This window comes from Lissotriton vulgaris, unplaced genomic scaffold (genome assembly GCF_964263255.1).
Source record: "Lissotriton vulgaris unplaced genomic scaffold, aLisVul1.2 SCAFFOLD_2194, whole genome shotgun sequence".
In the NCBI taxonomy this organism is placed as follows: Eukaryota; Metazoa; Chordata; class Amphibia; order Caudata; family Salamandridae; genus Lissotriton; species Lissotriton vulgaris.
In genome coordinates this window covers 37,320-58,947 of record NW_028254996.1, presented here as the reverse complement: position 1 = coordinate 58,947, position 21,628 = coordinate 37,320, and the positions used below count along the sequence as shown (strand labels likewise).

At 43.3% G+C, this 21,628-nt stretch overlaps 1 protein-coding gene across 1 annotated transcript in view; it reads left to right on the top strand.

Moving 5' to 3' along the window:
* Positions 1-21,628, top strand: part of LOC147659355 (putative trypsin-6) — a gene marked incomplete at its 3' end in the record, with an annotated part of 53,880 nt that overhangs the window by 5,949 nt on the left and 26,303 nt on the right. Inside the window, exon 2 of the mRNA XM_086951806.1 lies at positions 5,483-5,645. Within this exon, the coding sequence (XP_086807932.1) occupies positions 5,483-5,645 (163 nt within the window). The remainder of the gene's footprint in view (positions 1-5,482; positions 5,646-21,628) is intronic.

The window sequence follows — 21,628 nt, the reverse complement described above, 5'->3', positions numbered from 1 at the left end:
GCTTCTCCCGGCCCCTTTCCATGTTGCGCTCTCCCTCGTGCACTTCCCTGGTTCTATCTCGTCTGTGTCATTCTCCCAACTCGCTCTATGTTGTTTTCTCCCCTATTGCTTCTCTTCTCCACCCGCACCACCCCTTCGCGCCCATTGGCATCGCCAGTGCTTGTTTAATAAGGGATAGCAGGAGTTTGAGCGCAATGTCGCAGGAAACTGACTTGCAGGAGGACATCTACAGGAAGCCATGAAAGACAACATTCCTTGTAGCAGGACGTTTTCTCAGGTAGACCTCCGGTATGTGAGCATGGGTGTATGTATACCTGCCTTAAGTAGGGTTTAGAATCTCTGCGTTTGTCTGCTTTACGTTTGCGATTAATTGACTTTCTTTTTAAAATGTATAAAGGCTTAATTAGACTTATTTCCTTTGTCGCTTCCTTTTTTTAAATTTTATTTAAATGTGTAGTTCTTAGATTTCATAGACCAGACCAGTGTGTGCAGGTTCCTTGCTGTAGGCCAAGTACACCCGCCGCCCCTCCCACACAAGCGCCTTCAAATTAATTCGGGGTGAAAACCCATCAGACGACACACTGGCGAACTGTTTCGCATTCAGCCTTGCAGACATGTCGGATATTGTTCGGCGCCTAAATGAGTGTTGCCATGGACTCGGCCGTGCTGCTTATTAATCCAGACGGTGCCCTTTGACTCTGGGGCCCAGCTGACGTCAGCCCGATGTCACCCTCACTCACCCTCAACCCCTCACCCTCAACCCCTCACCCTCAACCCCTCACCCTCACTCACCCTCACCCTCACTCACCCTCAACCCCTCACCCTCAACCCCTCACCCTCACTCACCCTCAACCCCTCACCCTCACTCACTCACCCTCAACCCCTCACCCACCCACCCTCAACCCCTCACCCTCACCCACTCACCCTCAACCCCTCACCCTCACTCACTCACCCTCACTCACCCTCAACCCCTCCCCCTCGACCCCTCCCCCTCAACCCCTCACCCTCACCCTCACTCACCCTCACTCACCCTCAACCCCTCACCCTCAAACCCTCACTCATCCTCAACCCCTCACCCTCAACCCCTCACTCACCCTCACTCTCACTCATCCTCACTCACCCTCAACCCCTCACCCTCACTCACCCTCAACCCCTCACCCTCACTCACTCACCCTCAACCCCTCACCCTCAACCCCTCACTCACCCTCACTCTCACTCACCCTCACTCAGCCTCAACTACTCCCCCTCACCCTCACTCACCCAAAACCCCTCACCCTCACTCACCCTCAACACCTCACTCACCCTCACTCACCCTCACCCTCACTCACCCTCAACACCTCACCCTCAACCTCACTCACCCTCACTCACCCTCACCCTCACTCACCCTCACTCTCACTCACCCTCAACCCCTCACCCTCAACCCCTCACCCTCACTCACCCTCACTCACCCTCACTCACCCTCACCCACCCTCACCCTCACTCACCCTCACCCTCACACAGTGCAATAGTTCTCAGACCATTTCAGTTAGAGCTTTTAGAAATGTTTATGGCTTTTTTTATTTGTAATACTTTAGCATTGGCTACAGGAAACAAAAATGCTAAACATTTACAAGAAAAACCCATAAACAATTCTAAAAGCACTAACTCTAATGGTGCGAGACCTATTGCATTTCCAATGCTTGTTAATCCTTTGCAGCGCAGCTCTGATCGCTTACTGGAGGTACCTAGTGGGCTGGTTGGACCCAGGGACCCTCAGGATTCAAGGGGACTTTATCCCCCAACTTACAGCGCGCCAGGGGGCGCGTTTGCAAAGTGGTGGAGAAATGGGGCGTGGCCTTAGTCTACCTCTAACCAATTCCACTGTGTGGGGCTTACTGGAGGTGAAAGGTGGGCTAGTTGGCCCCTAAAGGACCCCCAGCAGTGAAGGGAACCTCAATCCCCATACAAGAGCGTGCCAGGGAGCGCGTTTGTAGAGTGGTGGGCAAAGTGGGCATTGCCTGGTACGAATATTTACCAATGCTTCTGTGTGGGACTGACTGGAGGTAATAGTTCGGGAAGTTGGCCCCCAAGGATGTCCTTGGGGGCCATCTGCCCCTCCTGTTACCTCCAGTAAGTCCCACACAGTGGGATTGCTAAGACGTCTTCGGAGGCCATGGCCCCCTTTCTCTACCACTCTGCAAATGTGCCTCGTGGCAGACTACGCGATGGGGGATGAAGTCCAATTTATTCCCAAGGGAGTTTGGGGGCCAAGAATCCCTCCTGGTACCTCCTGTAAGTCCTACGCAGTGGCATTCCGGAGCCTTGGTTGGAGGCCCAGCACCTTTTATCCACCATTCTGCAAACGCCACTGCTACTTCAAGTAGCGCATTTCTGCTCCTCTGGTTTAGAGGTCGTTTTAATCCCCCGGCCCTATCATGTACTAGGGCCTTACAGAGGAGGTCATGCTAATCACAGGGGGACCCCAACGCATTGTGTTCCCTAGTGTATGCATGTGTTTTCACTGTATTCTAAGTGTCTTTTAGCGTAGCACCGGCTCTAGGCCTGGTCAGTCAGAGTCAGTTACCACCAGTACACGTCTGAAAAAGTTGAGGGCACAGGATGATTTTGCAACACGGCCTCTTTCTGCTCCTCTGTTGGTTCTTTCTGCACATGTCTTGCTTCTTCCTTCACGTTTCTTTGTCTTTGTGGATTTCTTTTGCTTCTTTCTGTGCTTTCTTTTCTTCTTTCTTTACATGTCCTACCTCTGTAGGCGTAGTTAGAAACTAGCATTTAAAATACCTTAGAAATTCACTGAAAAAAACATAGGTTTTAGGGAAAGTTATAGTTAGTTGGACATTTCACTGATACAAAACCAGTGAAATTCCCCGTTTATAGTTAATTCAGCTAACTTCAACTCACGCTCCTGCAATGTACTGCTGATGACATCACATATTACATCACTCATGACATGGTCAGTGACATCACTGATGACATCTCAAATGACATCACTGATGACACCATCCATGTGATAATTTGATGCATCTTCTCCCACCCTAATATAACCTTTGATACACCCACTCTAAATTACAGACTGTCATTTTAAAAACCATAGACACTCCAACACCAATAACTACATACCCACTCACTGATTCTTAAGGCTACACACACATCCACTCACTCACCCCTACAATCACTCATACTTACGGTCACTCAGTACAGGACTATCATATGCACTCATACACCTATGTAGACACTCACACACCGTCACTCTTACATAGAGTGACTCACACACCTAGTAAGTCATGCAAATAATTATTCACACTCCCATTTACTCACCTATACAGTTATACACACACCAGCTCAATCACTCATACAAATACTAGCACATTCTTATGCTCATATCCAATCACTGATACAAGCACACACTCATCCTTACAGCCACTCTCAGAATCACACACTCTCAGTTATAGCCATATATACTCCAACACACATATATACTGCCTTTCACATATGTGGTTACTCACACATGTACCACTGAGATATACATTTACTCACTAACACACCCATACACAGACTCACCAACCCATACAGCCCATCACAGATGCACTCTTGAAACCATGCACCCAGTGAATCACCCATTCATACATCTATGTTTAGAGTCACACACCTCCCGCCCACAAGGACACTCAGGCACCCATACAGATACTCACTCATGTAGCTATTCGCAACCCCATGCAGCTATTTACACACCAACAGACAGACGGATACAGACATTCACACAATTTACTCACTAACCCATGCATTCATTGAGATACGTTTCATCACTCACTTATAGAGTCAGTCACGCACCTACTAAATCATCCATTCAGACACTTATACACCCACTCATTCTTCAATAGTCTTTTCCTAGACATATTAAACATATTTAAACTTTACAAAAACACACAGTCACTGGATGATGTCATCAGTGATGTTATTTGAGATGACATCACTGATGTCATCCGTGATGTCACTGACCATTTCATGAGTGATGTCATTTGTTATGTCATCAGCAGAGCATTGCTGAGGCGCGAGTTATAGTTAGCTGAACTAACTATAATGGGGGAATTTCTCTGGTTTTGTACGAGTGAAATGTCCAACTAACTAGAACTTTCCCTAAAACCTATGTTTTTTTCTGTAAATTTCTAAGGTTTGTTAAATGCTAATTTCTAACTATAACGTGCCTGAAACCTGTGTTTGTTTCAGTGAATACATTTTCTATATATACCGGTTGTGGTTCTCCCTCCATTTAGCCATTCACGAGGTTATAGACTGGTAAAACAAGCTGCTTTACATTCCTTCAAGACTTAGCTTCAAGGCTTCTCTCCACAGCTACCACTAGGATATCTTTCAAATAAGGTTGTCTTTAACCTATCACCTCTAAGGGGTTGTTTGGACCGGTGCAAGGGGCCCACTATAACCAGTGGACAGCATATGCCAGGCCAACTTCTCACAGACACCTTGAGCTGTAGGTGATTATTCACACTCCTGAGGTACAGATGGTTTCTCAGAAAAATCGAACTGTATTTGGCCTTTCAGACGCGCAGAGCTGTAAGTAGGTTCCCTCACTCCCCAAGCTGTAAGTGGGGTTTATACACTCCTGAGCTGTGGGTGGGTTGTCCGACACCCCGAGCTGCAGGTGGGTTTTCAGACACCCCTAGCTGCAGGTGGGTTTTCAGACACCCCGAGCTGCAGGTGGGTTCTCAGACACCCCGCGTTGTATGTAGGTTCTCGGACACCTCGAGTTGTAGGTGGGTTCTCAGACACCCTGAGATGTATGTGGGTTCTCAGACACACAGAGCTGTAGGTGGCTTGTAAGACACCCCAAGCTGTATGTTGGTTCTCAGACACCCGAGCTGTAGGTGGGTTCTCAGAAACAGAGAGCTGTAAGTGAGGTTTCAGGCACGTCAAGCTATAGGTGAGTTCTCAGAACCACAGAACTATACATGGGTTCTCATACACACAGAGATGTATGTGGGTTCCCAGGCACACAGAGATGTATGTGGGTTCTCAGACAACCCGAGCTGTAGGGAGGTTCTCCGATATCATTGGCTGCAGTGGGGTTCTCAGGCACCCCAAGCTGTAGGTGGGTTCTCAGACACACAGAACTGTAGGTGGTTTTTCACACACCTGAGGTACACGTGGGTTCTCAGAAACCTCAACTTGTATTCAGGTTCTCAGACACCTTGACCTGTATTTGGATACCCAGATATCCCAAGCTGTAGGGGTCTTCTCAGACACCCTGAGAAGTATGTAGGTTCTCAGACACCTTGAGCTGTAGGTGGGTTCCCAGACTCTCCAAGCTGTAGGGGGGGGGGTTCTCTGGCACCCCAAGCTGTCGAGGGGGTTCGTAGACAGCTGAAGGTGGGCTCTCGGACTGCAGGGTCCCAGACACCCTGTGCCTCTCTACCCTGTGATACTCATCCTGTTATCTCAGACACTAACCAGTGCTTTCTTCTTGCAGCGGCCGCACCATTGGAAGACGATGATAAGATTATTGGGGGCTACGAATGCAAACCCCACTCCCAGCCCTGGCAGGTCTACTTCACCACCAGTGGGAACCGCTGGTGTGGGGGGTCTCTCATCAGCGAGTACTGGATCATATCTGCAGCTCATTGCTACGCACCGTAAGTAAATCCCTCCCTAGTTCAATCCAAGAGGGGTGAAGACATAAAGATAAGAAGGGCCTGAGGACATAAAGACAAGAGGGGGCTGAGGACATACAGCCAGGAGGGGGCTGAGGACATAAAGTCTAGCAGGAGCGAGGACATAAATCCAAGTGGGAACTGAAGACATAAAGCCCAGAGGGGGCTGAGGACATAAAGCCAAGTGGGAGCTGAGGACATAAAGTCAAGTGGGGCTGAGGACATAAAGGCAAGAGGGGGCTGAGGACATAAAGCCAAGAGGGGGCTGAGTACATAAAGTCAAGAGGGACTGAGGACATAAAGTCAAGAGGGGGGCTGAGGACATAAAGCCAAGTGGGAGCCAATGACATAAAGTCAAGTGGGGTCTGAGGACATAAAGCCAAGAGGGGGCTGAGGACATAAATGCAAGAGGGGGCTGAGGACATAAAGCCAAGAGGGGGCTGAGGACATAAAGTCAAGTGGGGGCTGAGGACTTAAAGGCAAGAGGGGGCTGAGGACATAAAGCCAAGTGGGAGCTCAGGACATAAAGTCAAGAGGGGGCTGGGGCTGAGGACATAAAGGCAAGAGGGGGCTGAGGACATGAAGCCAAGAGCGGGCAGAGGACATAAAGCTAAGTGGGAGCTGTGGACATAAAGGCAAGAGGGGGCTGAGGACATAAAGCCCAGAGGGGGCTGGGGACATAAAGCCAAGTGGGAGCTGAGGACATAAAGCCAAGTGGGAGCTGATGACATAAAGTCAATTGGGGTCTGAGGACATAAAGGCAAGAGGGGGTTAAGGACATAAAGCCCAGAGGGTGCTGAGGAAATAAAGCCAAGTGGGAGCTGGGGACATAAAGTCAAGTGGGGGCTGAGGACATAAAGGAAAGAGGGGGCTGAGGACATAAAGACCAGGGGGTCTGAGGACATAAAGCCAAGTGGGAGCCAAGGACATAAAGTCAAGAGGGACTGATGACATAAAGACAAGAGGGGGCTGAGGACATAAAGCCAAAAGGGAGCTGAGGACATAAAGTCAAGAGGGACTGAGGACATAAAGTGAAGTGGGGGCTGAGGACTATAAAGCCAAGAGGGGGCCGAGGACATAAAGTCAAGTGGGGTCTGAGGACATAAAGCCAAGAGGTGGCGGAGGACATAAAGCCAAGTGGGAGCCGAGAACATAAAGTCAAGTAGGGTCTGAGGACATAAAGCCAAGAGGGGACTGAGGACATAAAGCTAAGTGGGAGCTGAGGACATAAAGTCAAGTGGGGGCTGAGGACATAAAGTTAAGAGGGACTGAGGACATAAAGACAAGAGAGACTGAGGACATAAAGACAAGAGAAACTGAGGGCATAAAGACAAGAGAGACTGAGGACATAAAGACAAGAGATACTGAGGATATAAAGACAAGAGGGTAGCTGAGGACATAACGCCAAGAGGGGGCTGAGGACATAAAGCCAAGAGAGAGAGAGAGCATAAAGCCAAGAGGGAGCTGAGGACATAAAGTCAAGAGGGAGCTGAGGACATTAAGCCAATAGGGAGCTGAGGACATAAAGAAAAGAGGGAGCGAAGACATAAAGCCAAGAGGGAGCGAGCACATAAAGCCAGGATGGGTCTGAGGACATACAGACAAGAGGGGGCTGAGGACATAAAGACAAGCGGGGTCTGAGGACATAAAGCCAAGAGGGGTCTGAGGACATAAAGTCAAGCGGGGGATGAGGACATAAAGCCAAGAGGGGCCTGAGGACATAAAGTCAAGCGGGGGCTGAGGACATAAAGGCAAGCGGGGCTGCAGACATAAAGCCAGGAGGGGGCTTAGGAAATAAAGTCAAGAGGAGGCTGAGGACATAAAGTCAAGTGGGGGCTGAGGACATAAAACCAAGCGGGGGCTGAGGACATAAAGCCAGGAGGGGTCTGAGGACATAAAGACAAGAGAGACTAAGGACATAAAGCTAAGAGGCGATGGTGATCTCTGTAGGTTCAGGCACCCGGAGATGTTGTCAGGAACGCTCACTGCGGAACAGAACCCTTGTTGTGAGATGCACAATGAATTTAGGAAGAATGTGAGTTGTACCAGACCTTCTCTTTGCCCCCACACCAGTGGTTAGATTCGGAATGGTGGACTTCAGGTGAGTAATGTGTTGTTTCTGAAAATCTTTCTGGAAAGCTTCCATCCATGACGTACTCATCTTGTTTGTCAAGACATGTGATCTCTGCCTTGTAAAGGCGAGTAACAGTAAAAAATGCCTTACCCGTTCCTTCTGAGAAGGGTATGGGTCTTGTAACTGGAGGCTTGATCAAATTACGCGTGTGGAGCATGGTATTCGGTCAAAATATTGAGTTTTTAATATCAGAAAACAGATTGTGATATAAAAATGTCTTGATGCAGAAATGTTGTTGTCAAGAGTATCTTTTCGTTAGAAAAGTAATATTGTTGTCAAGTATATTATTATTTTTAATATTTTTATCAATAATCAAGTTGTTTGAAATATAGTTTTTAAATTATTTTTTGTGTACTATGATATATTAATTTAATGCGTTGCTTGTATAAATGTTTACATTTTTTAAAATTAAGTTTGTAATTGTTAGTGACAGATTTTTTAATTTAATTGATAAAAGTAATTTATAGTGTTGTAGCAGGTTATTGGGTCTGTAGGGGGAATAAGGTGGGAATTTAGCTAAGTAATAATTAATTATGAAGTCATTGATAACTTGCATTTGTGATTGATATCAATTTTGCACATTATGTCATATTGATAGGTTTGTAAGGCTATAGAGTGAAAAGTTTAATAAGAAATAGTTAACTTTCAATTAATAATTAATTAATTATTTCATGTATTATTAATTATGTAATTATGTAAATCGTGTTAATATGGACGTGTTTTAGTAATATTTTAGGTGTGTGCTGCTGGGTTTGTCGTGGTATAGGGTATGAACTTAATTAATAATTAAATGATAATTATTTCTGTTGTTAAATAATTATGTAATTTCTTTAATTATGTTTTACTTTTTTAATATATATGTGTATGTAAATTAATATTGTTTATATTAAGATTTTTTAAAACAAATTATTAGGGTTATTCAACTATCTCTGTGTTTAACACAGACTGGAGTGGGAAGAGTAACTCTTAACCCTCTGAAGTCAAGCCCTTTCCATACTGTTGCACAGACTAAAGGGGGGAATAGTATCTTTTACCTCCACACAGTCCTTAGTTAAGATCCCATTGGGTCATTAGTGCGCCAATATTTTTGTGGCGCTGGTGGCGCAATGGCCGTGTCCATATTTACGCCCTGCGTGAGTTTCCATGGCATTGTAACTATGGGTCCCTTTCACACATTAACCTTTGCTTTTGTGCAGGAAGGTCTCCCTTCCTGCACAGTAACAATCATACCTGCAGTGCAGGCACCCTTGTAAAATGACGCAAGGCTGCCTGTGCTGGCGCACAGCTGCCATGGTGCGCCAGTGTCGGGGAAAGCACAGGAATGGGTTGTATTAATCTTAATACAACTCACTCTATGCTTTGAAAATGATGCAGCACGGCGCTGCAAAACAGCTTGCAGTGACACGCTGCATTATTTTCTTGCAGATAGGGCACCAACTCTTTTCTTACTGACACATAGACTCGAGTAGGAATAGTAAATTTAAAACCTCTGAAATCCAACGATTTCCCTGCTGTTGCACAGACTGGAGTGATAATAGTAAATGTAATATTTACGAAGTCCAGCACTTTCTCTTCTTTATTAGTATTTTTAGTAAATGTGCTTTCTGGGGATTTAAAAAAACAATCTTTAATGTATTGTCTCAGTTGAATATCTTATTTATTTGTTTATATTATTATGGATATTTGTGTATATATATATATATATATATATATATATATATATATATATTACCTACTGGCGGTCGCCAGTAGGTAGTTATAGTTAGGACCTAGTTTCCATAGGAAAAGCATTTTTTGTTTTCCACCAGAAGAACTTAAGACTTTGGGGATTGGGACTCTCTTTCTGTAAAGAGACACATTTTAATTACACCAAAACTAGGATAGACCTCTACCATTTCACTCAAAAATTAAAACTAAACAAGTATTTTATCAACCAAAAAGAAAAAACTTTAGATCTACAAGAAAAACAAACTAATTCAATTGCTCTTAATATAGAGGATCTGGATTTCCTGAGAGACATGACAGAGGTAGAACTAAACCTAGCAGAAGGAGTTTTGAGCAATACACAATCACATATGTAAATCTATCACTTTATGCATCAGAACCCTCCCCTTTCAGACCAAAATCTATCTCCTATCCTCCCATGCCTAAGGACAACATTGATGTTTTTGCAGAAAGGGTGATCAAAGATCTTAAAAACCTAGCGTTGGAGAGCAGTACAACTTTCAATCAAAAGACTAACAACCAACGAGTGAAATACGAAAAAGTAATGGACAAATAAAAAAAAGTCAAGACATCGTAATCCGGTGCGCATACAAAGGTGGGAATCTAGTCCTATGGCCACTAGACATGTATAACCATGAAGCTATGCAACAATTACAAGATAGACAATGTTATAAAAGAATCAACAGCTCCAACCTTGCCAACATCAAGGAGAGATACCACATGAGCCTGGATGACTGGAGAAGCAAAGGCCTCTTAACCAAGCCAGAATTCAACTTCCTAAAAAACAACCATCCAATAACCCCCCAATTGTACCTACTACCAAAGATCCATAAAAACATTGACTGTGCCCCTGGCAGACCAATCATCTCGGCTATAGGAAGTCTCTTTGAGAATACTAGTAAATTCATAGACTTTTTCTTACAACCGCTGGTACAGGCATTACCAACTTTTCTGAGAGACTCTGGGGACTTTCTGTGTAAAATTGATGACTTTGCATGGCAATCAGATTTTATTTTTGTTACATTGGATGTTCAGAGTCTCTACACAAGCATTAGACACAGAGATGGTTTAAATGCTATGAAACACTTTCTAGGAAGGCGCAACATCACACTACACCAACACACTATGATCTTAGTACAGATGGCTGAATGGTGCCTGGTCAACAACACCTTCACATACAACATACTCCTATACCAACAGATCCAGGGCATGGCCATGGGTACTTGCTTTGCCCCCAGCTATGCAAATTTACATATGGGATGGTGGGAGAAGCAAGTACTCATGGCCCAACACCACCACACATACCTCAACCACATTGTCCTATATAAGAGATATATAGATGACATCTTTATGGTGTGGCAGGGAATGGAGGAAAGTGCCCATGCTTTTGTGCAAACCATAAATGACAACAGCCTGAACCTTAAATTTACCTGTACCAAAGGCAGGAGCAAAATCACATTTCTAGAGCTAGAGGTATTTCAGAAAGAGGGAAGAATAGAATCCAGAACATATAGGAAGGAAACAGCCGGCAATACAATCCTGCATGCTACGAGCTTCCACCCAGTTAATTTGAAGGACAGCATACTATATGCGGAATGCCTCCGTATGAAAAGAAATTGTAGCCTGGAATCAGATTTGAAAGGAAATACAGAAAGCCTCTTTACAAGGCTAAGAGAAAGAGGATACAAAGAAAATACACTAGACAAAGCTAAGGAAAAAAGGGGCAAACTATCTAGACAACTGACCTTAGTGAAAGAAAACCTTTTACTCCTAGAATGATCACGGGTTACAGCAAACACCATAAAGACCTTCGCAGAATGATGTATAGACATTGGCCACGCATGAAAATGGACCCCACCATTGGACATGTGTGTGCCAAACAACCCCAAATAACCTTTCGGAGAGCGATCTCCATGAGACAAGAATTGGTTACCTATGCACCCATCATAAACTAAAACCCGAACATGAATACGTCCTGGTTACAAGCCCAAAAAGGTCTTGTTAAGTGTTCAAAGTGCAAAGCCTGCCTACATGGAGTTAACACCAAAATAGTCGAGTTCCCGTTCAGGAAAACTCCTTACACAATTAGAGAACACTTTACCTGTAACACTGACCACGCAGTCTATGTGCTCAGCTGTACCTGCAAGAAACTATATGTGGGTAGTACGATCCACCCGGTCCATGTCAGGATCTTGCAGCACTTGCGCGCCATCAGCAATGATGACCCTACATACCCCTTTGCAAGACATATCAATGCACATCACAATGGGAACAAGGAGGACCTATCGTACTATGTAATTGACAACGTGGCACCCAAAACAAGAGGAGGGACCACACTACAAACACTCAGACGTTTAGAGTCAAAATACATCATTCAGTTAAACTCCAAGATACCCAATGGCCACAATTCTGATGAAGCCCTTAATGTACATCTGTAATCTGTGCATTATCCAAAGACATACATTATCCAGTAGCACTTCCTCGTGCCTAAATACCTAGGCCCATTAAGCTGCGTAATATCTAGCTTCACCATCTTTAATATATTTTAACCCACAAGCACAATTCACAGCCACTTGTAAATATCCACTCACATTTTTTCAATGAACGACTTTGGAACTACTTTTAAGACAGGCCTTCCCGTTTTTGTCCACTTTTGACACTTAGCACATAGCCTTCCTTCCATCCTACCCGTCTTGATCTCCATTTCACTAATTACATTTACCTATGCTTGTTGGAAACATTACGTACTGTGAGATGTCATGCGGGGTTAATTAGGGAAGCCGCAAATATACACCAATGTTCATAACAGGCATCAAATGGCAGAACTTATACCTAGTTGTACACTGCCCACTTGGGCAACACAACGCATTAGCTATTCCATCATATGATTTAGGGCATTACTTATCCCACCACGTATTGCACCATGCTAAAACTATCTTCCTATGCGCTCAGTTACAAAACGTCCTTTCAAACACAAAATTGTTGGTGCTTGTAATAGTCCTGCCTTATACTCGTTTTCAACAACTTTATTGCCACAGCGGCTTCCTGATTTCCCGCATTCGGCATATATGCCCTTAACTTCTCACTGATGCCCGCTTTTGTCTGTAACAAACACCCCCTTTCCCAAACAATTACAGGGTAAACTGAATGCGCAGCGCCTTCGGAACCAGGATGATTTCGTCTGCCCGTTAATTATTTTCCAAAATGTACAGACAAACATCCATGATGGGAAAAAGCCATTACTCACGGTTTTACCCGCCGCCGCATTCATGAGGCTGAAGTGGTGAACTGGTTGGAAAGTTACAGAATAGGGAGGCTCAGATAGGATTTAAGGAAAGCGCAACCTTTCTTCTATGTCCATAAACAACACATCTAAACATTGTACATCGTAAAGAATGCATTTACATTGTATTCATCTCTAACCTAAGAGGGGCCTAACACCTGTGAGGATTTACAGAGCTACAAATGTAAAACTGCTCAATTTGCAATGAGTCATTAATGCTTTATTTTTACATTTTTTTACACAATTGTTTGAAATCCATGCATTTTTTTATCCTCAATGTCTATGATTTTGTCACATGTTACTCCTGTCGTTTTTCACTGAACCAATGGGTTTCTCTGTACCACTATAAATATGTCTTACTGTGTTGGTGAAACCAGATGTAGTGAGCAAGGCGGACTTGTCCACCGAAACGCGTCTGGTCGTCTTTCTTGTTAATAAATACCTTTGATTATCAATCCTACGGAGTCGGTGCCTGCTTTCTGAAAGACTTTTGAACACAGGAATGGGTTCATATATATATATATTCACTGAAAAAACCATAGGTTAGAGACCATATATAGTTAGCTGGACATTTTATTGACATAAAACCAATGAAATTCCATATATAGTTAGTTGCACTAACTATATATCGCGCACCCGCAATCCACTGCTGATGATGTCACATATTACATCATTCATGACATGGTCAGTGACATCACTGATGACATCACTGATGACATCTCAAATGACATCACTGATGACATCACTGATGACATCTCAAATGACATCACTGATGACATCATCTAGTGTCTGTGTGTTTTTGTAAAGTTTAAATATGTTTTACATATTGAAGAATGAGTGGATGTATGGAAGACTGAGTGTGTGTGTGGCTGGCTGGGAGGTGTGTGACTCTGTGCATATCAATGTGTACTTGTATCAGTGATTGTATAAGAGAGTAAGTATGTGTTAGTATATGTGTGAAAAGTATGGTGTTCTGTGTTTAACTGTATAGATGAGGAAATCGAAGTGTGATTGATTCTTCACAGGACTGACTAGGTGTATGAGTGCATATGATAGTGTTGTAATAATGAGTGACTGTATGTATGAGTGATTGTATGGGTGAATGAGTGAATGTGTGTGTAGACGTAGGAATCAGTGAGTGCGTATGTAGTAACTGGTATTGGTGTGTCATGATGTCATCAGTGATGTCATTTGAGATGTCATCAGTGATGTCATTTGAGATGTCATCAGTGATGTCATCAGTGATGTCACTGAAGTATGGTGTTCTGTGTTTAACTGTATAGATGAGGAAATGGAAGTGTGATTGATTCTTTACAGGACTGACTAGGTGTGTGAGTAACTCCATGGATGAGTGGCAGTGTGTGAGTGTCTGCATAGGTGTATGAGTGCATATGATAGTGTTGTAATAATGAGTGACTGTATGTATGAGTGATTGTATGGGTGAATGAGTGAATGTGTGTGTAGACGTAGGAATCAGTGAGTGCGTATGTAGTAACTGGTATTGGTGTGTCATGATGTCATCACTGATGTCATTTGAGATGTCATCAGTGATGTCATCAGTGATGTCATTTGAGATGTCATCAGTGATGTCATCAGTGATGTCACTGACCATGTCATGAATGATGTAATATGTGACATCATCAGCAGTGGATTGCGGGTGCGCGATATATAGTTAGTGCAACTAACTATATATGGAATTTCATTGGTTTTATGTCAATAAAATGTCCAGCTAACTATATATGGTCTCTAACCTATGGTTTTTTCAGTGAATTTTCAAGGTTTTGTAAATGCAAATTCCTAACTATATATGGTCTATAACCTATGGTTTTTTCAGTGAATTTCATTGGTTTTTTAAAAGCTAATATCTATAGCTGTAAAATATATTCTTTATTATGTGACGTATCACGTTGCCACGTGAGACGCCTCATGACGCGTCGCATAACCGTGACGTATCGGTTCTGCAGCGCAAACAAAACCCGTAACGTAAGCGTGCCGGAGCACGCTTACAGATATATATATTTTTTTTAACCTTAATTAGACAAAATCCACACGTGCACATATCTTGAGGCCTTGCAAAGGCACATCAAACAAACAGTCCCTACAATTTTGCCAAGTTTGCTGGAAATCTATTCCCTTAATTTTTTTTTACTGTTTCTCTTGGTTTTCCCCTTGTTACGCTTACCGGGACACTACCCGGTACGCGAACCGGACGCTCCAAAAACACAAGATGGCGGACTCCCGTTACGCTGCCGGTTAGCTGCCCGGTTCACGTACCGGGAAGCGCCTCTACCGCGAAAAATCGCGGGGGACTTTAATATCCCCCTCATCAATCCTAGGGGGTCAGGAGGGGTTTACCTTGCCCCCTTTCCTTCATTTCCCCCTTCTTTTTTCACCACATCTTGTCTCTCGAACCTACCGAGAGACAAGATGGCGGCCGCTCCGGACTGTTTACAATGTTGACAGCTACTCTGCCGGTTAGCTGCCCGGTTAGCTGCCCGGTGAGCTGCCCGGTTCGCGTACCGGGACGCGCCTCTACGGCGTAAAATCGCAAAATTTTTTGCCCCGCGGGGCACTTTAATATCCCCCTCATCAATCCTAGGGGGTCAGGAGTGGTCTACCTTGCCCCCTTTCCTTCATTTCCCCCTTCGTTTTTCACCACATCTTGTCTCTCGATCGTACCGAGAGACAAGATGGCGGCCGCTCCGGTTTGTTTAGAATGTTGACAGACACCGGAGAGCCAATCAGATTCGCTTCGCGAAGTTCCGTTACGCGTCAGGTACGCGAACCGGGGCACTAACCGGAGCGCTGTCACAGATATATATATTTTTTTAAATGTTAATTTCTCAAAATCCACTGGAGCACATATATTGAGACATAGCAAAGGCATGTCGGGCAAACCATATCTACAATTTTGCCAAGTTTCATGTAAATCTATTCAGCCGTTCGAGCTAAAAGTGAGTCCAACCGCCCTATGGAAAAATGAATGGGAAAAACGTGTTTTGGGACCCCCCTTTGTTCTCGGCCTCCCCTTGACGAAACCCCACCAAATTTACAGGGGCTGCTCAGAAAAAAAATGTGCCATTTTCCTGAAAATTTCAGCCAATTCCGTCCACAAACGCCAAAGTTATTAGACATAGAATTTTCAGAAATCCCATAGAGAAAAAATCCTAACTATATATACCCACTGGCTATCGCCAGTAGGTAATATACATATATAAACATATGTAATCTGCATATCTATATAAATATAAATGCATGCATACATATACATATATGCATACATATGCATGTTATTTACATGAAAGTTTTAAAAACACTAATAAAAGCAAAGCTAAAAAGCCACCTCATTAGAAACAGAATGGCTTTAACTTAAACGAGGGCGAGATCTATTGCATTTTCAATGCTTGTTTACTTTGGTTCTATCAAGAAGGCATTCAGATGTGTCACACATTTGCCATAAATTCTGAATGTTAGCACTCTAGTTGCTCATTAGATCACTGTAGTACAGCTAGTGCTCACCAGGGAAGTCTGCTGCTAATCATGGTTTGCAGCCATTTTCCCGCATTTTTTATCCCGCAGACTTTCAGTCCGCATACCATTATCCCGCAAGGTCATTGAGCTCGCATACCATTATCCCGCATTTTTTCAAAACGCATGTGCATTTATCGCGCATGCCTTTACAAAGAATTACGTTTTAAAGGCATGTATGGTAAATGCATTTGCTTTGTGAAAACCACGATGACGAGAGAGGTAAGTGGGTTTGTGTACATTTTTTCGTGGGTTAGTGATTGTGTAGTGTAGTGTAGTGTTGTGTAGTGTAGTGTTGTGTTAGTGTAGTGTAGAGTTGTGGTGGTTGTTTAGTGTAGGGTCATGCTGGGGGTAGTGTTTTAGGGTTTAGGGTTGTGTTGTAGTGTTTGCGTAGTGTAGGGTCATGCTGGGGGTAGTGTTTTAGGGTTCAGGGTAGTGTTGTAGTGTTTGTGTAGTGTAGGGTCATGCTGGGGGTAGTGTTTTAGGGTTTAGGGTTGTGTTGTAGTGTTTGCGTAGTGTAGGGTCATGCTGGGGCTAGTGTTTTAGGGTTTAGGGTAGTGTTGTAGTGTTTGCGTAGTGTAGGGTCATGCTGGGCGTAGTGTTTTAGGGTTTTGGGTAGTGTTGTAGTGTTTGCGTAGTGTAGGGTCATGCTGGGGGTAGTGTTTTAGGGTTTAGGGTAGTGTTGCAGTGTTTGCGTAGTGTAGGGTCATGCTGGGGTGTAGTGTTTTAGGGTTTTGGGTAGTGTTGTAGTGTTTGCGTAGTGTAGGGTCATGCTGGGGGTAGTGTTTTAGGGTTTTGGGTAGTGTTGTAATGTTTGCGTAGTGTAGGGTCATGCTGGGGGTAGTGTTTTAGGGTTTTGGGTAGTGTTGTAGTGTTTGCGTAGTGTAGGATCATGCTGGGGGGTAGTGTTTTAGGGTTTTGGGTTGTGTTGTAGTGTTTGCCTAGTGTAGGGTCATGCTGGGGGTAGTGTTTTAGGGTTTAGGGTAGTGTTGTAGTGTTTGCGTAGTGCAGGGTCATGCTGGGGGTAGTGTTTTAGGGTTTAGGGTAGTGTTGTAGTGTTTGCGTAGTGTAGGGTCATGCTGGGGGTAGTGTTTTAGGGTTTAGGGTAGTGTTGTAGTGTTTGCGTAGTGCAGGGTCATGCTGGGGTGTAGTGTTTTAGGGTTTTGGGTAGTGTTGTAGTGTTTGCGTAGTGTAGGGTCATGCTGGGGGTAGTGTTTTAGGGTTTAGGGTAGTGTTGTAGTGTTTGCGTAGTGTAGGGTCATGCTGGGGTGTAGTGTTTTAGGGTTTTGGGTAGTGTTGTAGTGTTTGCGTAGTGTAGGGTCATGCTGGGGGTAGTGTTTTAGGATTTAGGGTAGTGTTGTAGTGTTTGCGTAGTGTAGGGTCATGCTGGGGGTAGTGTTTTAGGGTTTTGGGTAGTGTTGTAGTGTTTGCGTATTGTAGGGTCATGCTGGGGGGTAGTATTTTAGGGTTTTGGGTAGTGTTGTAGTGTTTGCGTAGTGTAGGGTCATGCTGGGGGTAGTGTTTTAGGGTTTTGGGTAGTGTTGTAGTGTTTGCGTAGTGTAGGGTCATGCTGAGGGTAGTGTTTTAGGGTTTATGGTAGTGTTGTAGTGTTTGCGTAGTGTAGGGTCATGCTGGGGGTAGTGTTTTAGGGTTTAGGGTAGTGTTGTAGTGTTTGCGTAGTGTAGGGTCATGCTGGGGGTAGTGTTTTAGGGTTTAGGGTAGTGTTGTAGTGTTTGCGTAGTGTAGGGTCATGCTGGGGGTAGTGTTTTAGGGTTTAGGGTAGTGTTGTAGTGTTTGCGTAGTGTAGGGTCATGCTGGGGGTAGTGTTTTAGGGTTTAGGGTAGTGTTGTAGTGTTTGCGTAGTGTAGGGTCATGCTGGGGTGTAGTGTTTTAGGGTTTTGGGTAGTGTTGTAGTGTTTGCGTAGTGTAGGGTCATGCTGGGGGTAGTGTTTTAGGATTTAGGTTAGTGTTGTAGTGTTTGCGTAGTGTAGGGTCATGCTGGGGGTAGTGTTTTAGGGTTTAGGGTTGTGTTGTAGTGTTTGCGTAGTGTAGGGTCATGCTGGGGGTAGTGTTTTAGGGTTTAGGGTTGTGTTTTAGTGTTTGTGTAGTGTAGGGTCATGCTGGGGGTAGTGTTTTAGGGTTTAGGGTAGTGTTGTAGTATTTGCGTAGTGTAGGGTCATGCTGGGGTGTAGTGTTTCAGGGTTTTGGGTAGTGTTGTAGTGTTTGCGTAGTGTAGGGTCATGCTGGGGGTAGTGTTTTAGGGTTTAGGGTAGTGTTGTAGTGTTTGTGTAGTGTAGGGTCATGCTGGGGGTAGTGTTTTAGGGTTTAGGGTAGTGTTGTAGTGTTTGTGTAGTGTAGGGTCATGCTGGGGGTAGTGTTTTAGGGTTTAGGGTAGTGTTGTAGTGTTTGTGTAGTGTAGGGTCATGCTGGGGGTAGTGTTTTAGGGTTTAGGGTAGTGTTGTAGTGTTTGTGTAGTGTAGGGTCATGCTGGGGGTAGTGTTTTAGGGTTTAGGGTAGTTTAGTTGTTTAGTGTATGCTAAAGGCATATTCGTTCTAAAAGTTTTCGTTATTTTAATTTGCGGCCTAATAGTACATGCGGGATTTTTTTTGCGGACTGATGGTATGCGGGATTTCGTCATATATTCGCTAATCATACTTTCTATGGCAAAATGAACCCCCTCATTTTGTTCCTTTTTAAATTAAATGTTTTAAGAGTTACCACTTTATTCCAATCAAGATGGCTTCAGGTGTGCCATACCTTTGTAATAAGTAGGACTGTTAGCACTCTAGTTGTTCTTTAGAACACTCTGGGACAATCTGTCATTGGGCTATAGTTGGGCTACATCTGGCTGATATTTGGGCTACATTTGGTGTTTTTTGTCTCTGGTGGCCATCTTTGGGCTACATTGGGCTACATTGGGCTTCATTTGGGCTCCAACATATATATAGCCCAATGTAGCCCAATATATATTTTTTAAAGTTAATTTTCGTAAAAACCACTGGAGCCTATATCTTGAGACATAGCAAAGGCACATCGGGCTACCAGTCCCTACAATTTTGCCAAGTTTGGTGTAAATCCATTCAGCCGTTCAGGCTAAAAGTGAGGCCAACCGCCCTATGGAAAATTGCATGGGAAAAACACGTTTTGGGACCCCCCTTTTTTCTCGGCCCCCCCTTGACGAAACCCCCCCAAATTTTCAGGGGCTGCTCAGAAACAAAATGTTCCATTTTCCTGAAAATTTCAGCCAATTCTGTCCTCATAAGCCAAAGTTATTCGACATAGAATTTTCAAAAATCCCATAGGAAAAAAATCCTAACTATATATACCTACTGGCTATCGCCAGTAGGTAATATATATATATATATATATATATATATATATATATATATATATATATATATATACAACAATCCTCAGCAACCTCTCGCCCGGAGCCCAGTGAAGGAACCGCTGCGCAGGAAAGAAGACGGAGACCTCAGGTGCAGTGAGCAATTTTCTTTATTGTACCCTCAAGGAAGCGGCACACAGCATGACGTTTCGGCCTTCACAGAGGCCTTGATCACATATATATATATATTCACTGAAAAAACCATAGGTTATAGACCATATATAGTTAGGAATTCGCATTTACAAAACCTTATTTTACTCACACAAAACCATTGAAATTCCATATATAGTTAGTTGCACTAACTTTATATCGCGCACCCGCAATCCACTGCTGATGATGTCACATATTACATCATTCATGACATGGTCAGTGACATCACTGATGACATCACTGATGACATCTCAAATGACATCACTGATGACATCTCAAATGACATCACTGATGACATCACTGATGACATCTCATTTGACATTACTGATCACATCACTGATGATATCATTCATGTGATAATACGATGAACCTCTTCAGACTCTAATATAACCTTAGATACAATCAGTGTAAACAGACACTCACAGACTGTCACTCATCCATGGAGTTACTCACACACCTAGTCAGTCATGCAAAGAATCAATCACACCTCCATTTCCTCAACTATACAGTTATACAAACTTTACTTATTCAAACATATACTAACACATATTTACTCTCTTATACAATCCCTGATACAAGTTCACAATGATCCATACAGCCACTCACACATTCACTGGCTCTTATGCACAGTTATTTATATATGTCAACTCTCACATGTACTGTGTTTTACATATGTACTTACTTTGACATGTAGCACTGAGATATCCATTCACTCACCAATACACTCATGCACACAGTCAACCGCCCATACAGCTGTTTCCACATGCACTTTTGAAACCATACATCTAGTGAATCAACTGCTCACACATCTATGCACAGAGTCATACACCTCCCAGCCACCCACACACACACTCAGTCTCCCATACAAATACTTGGGCAACCAATCAATAACCCATATAGTTACTCATATAGCTACTTATCAACACATGCAACAGTTTACAGAACAACAGACATAATGATGCACAAATTAAGACAGTTTAGTCACTAACCCATGCACTCAGTGAGACACATTTAATCACTCACTCATACAGTCAGTCATGCACCTACTAAATCCTTCATCCAGACACTTATACATCCACTCATTCTTCAGTATGTAAGACATATTTTAACTTTACAGAAACATACAGTCACTGGATGTTGTCATCAGTGATGTCATCAGTGATGTCATTTGAGATGTCATCAGTGATGTCATCAGTGATGTCACTGACCATGTCATGAATGATGTAATATGTGACATCATCAGCAGTGGATTGCGGGTGCCCGATATATAGTTAGTGCAACTAACTATATATGGAATTTCAATGGTTTTGTGTGAGTAAAATAAGGTTTTGTAAATGCGAATTCCTAACTATATATGGTCTATAACCTATGGCTTTTTCAGTGAATTTTCAAGGTTTTGTAAATGCTAATTCCTAACTATATATGGTCTATAACCTATGGTTTTTTCAGTGAATTTTCAAGGTTTTGTAAATGCTAATTCCTAACTATATATGGTCTATAACCTATGGTTTTTTCAGTGAATATATATATATATATACATACATATATAAACATATATCATATGTATATCTATATAAATACAAACATAAATGCATGCATACATATACTTATATGCATACAGATGCATGTTATTTACATGAAAGTTGAAAAAACACTAATAAAAGCAAAGCTAAAAAGCCACCTCATTACAAACAGAATGGCTTTAACTTAAACGAGGGCGAGATCTATTGCATTTTCAATGCTTGTTTTCTTTGGT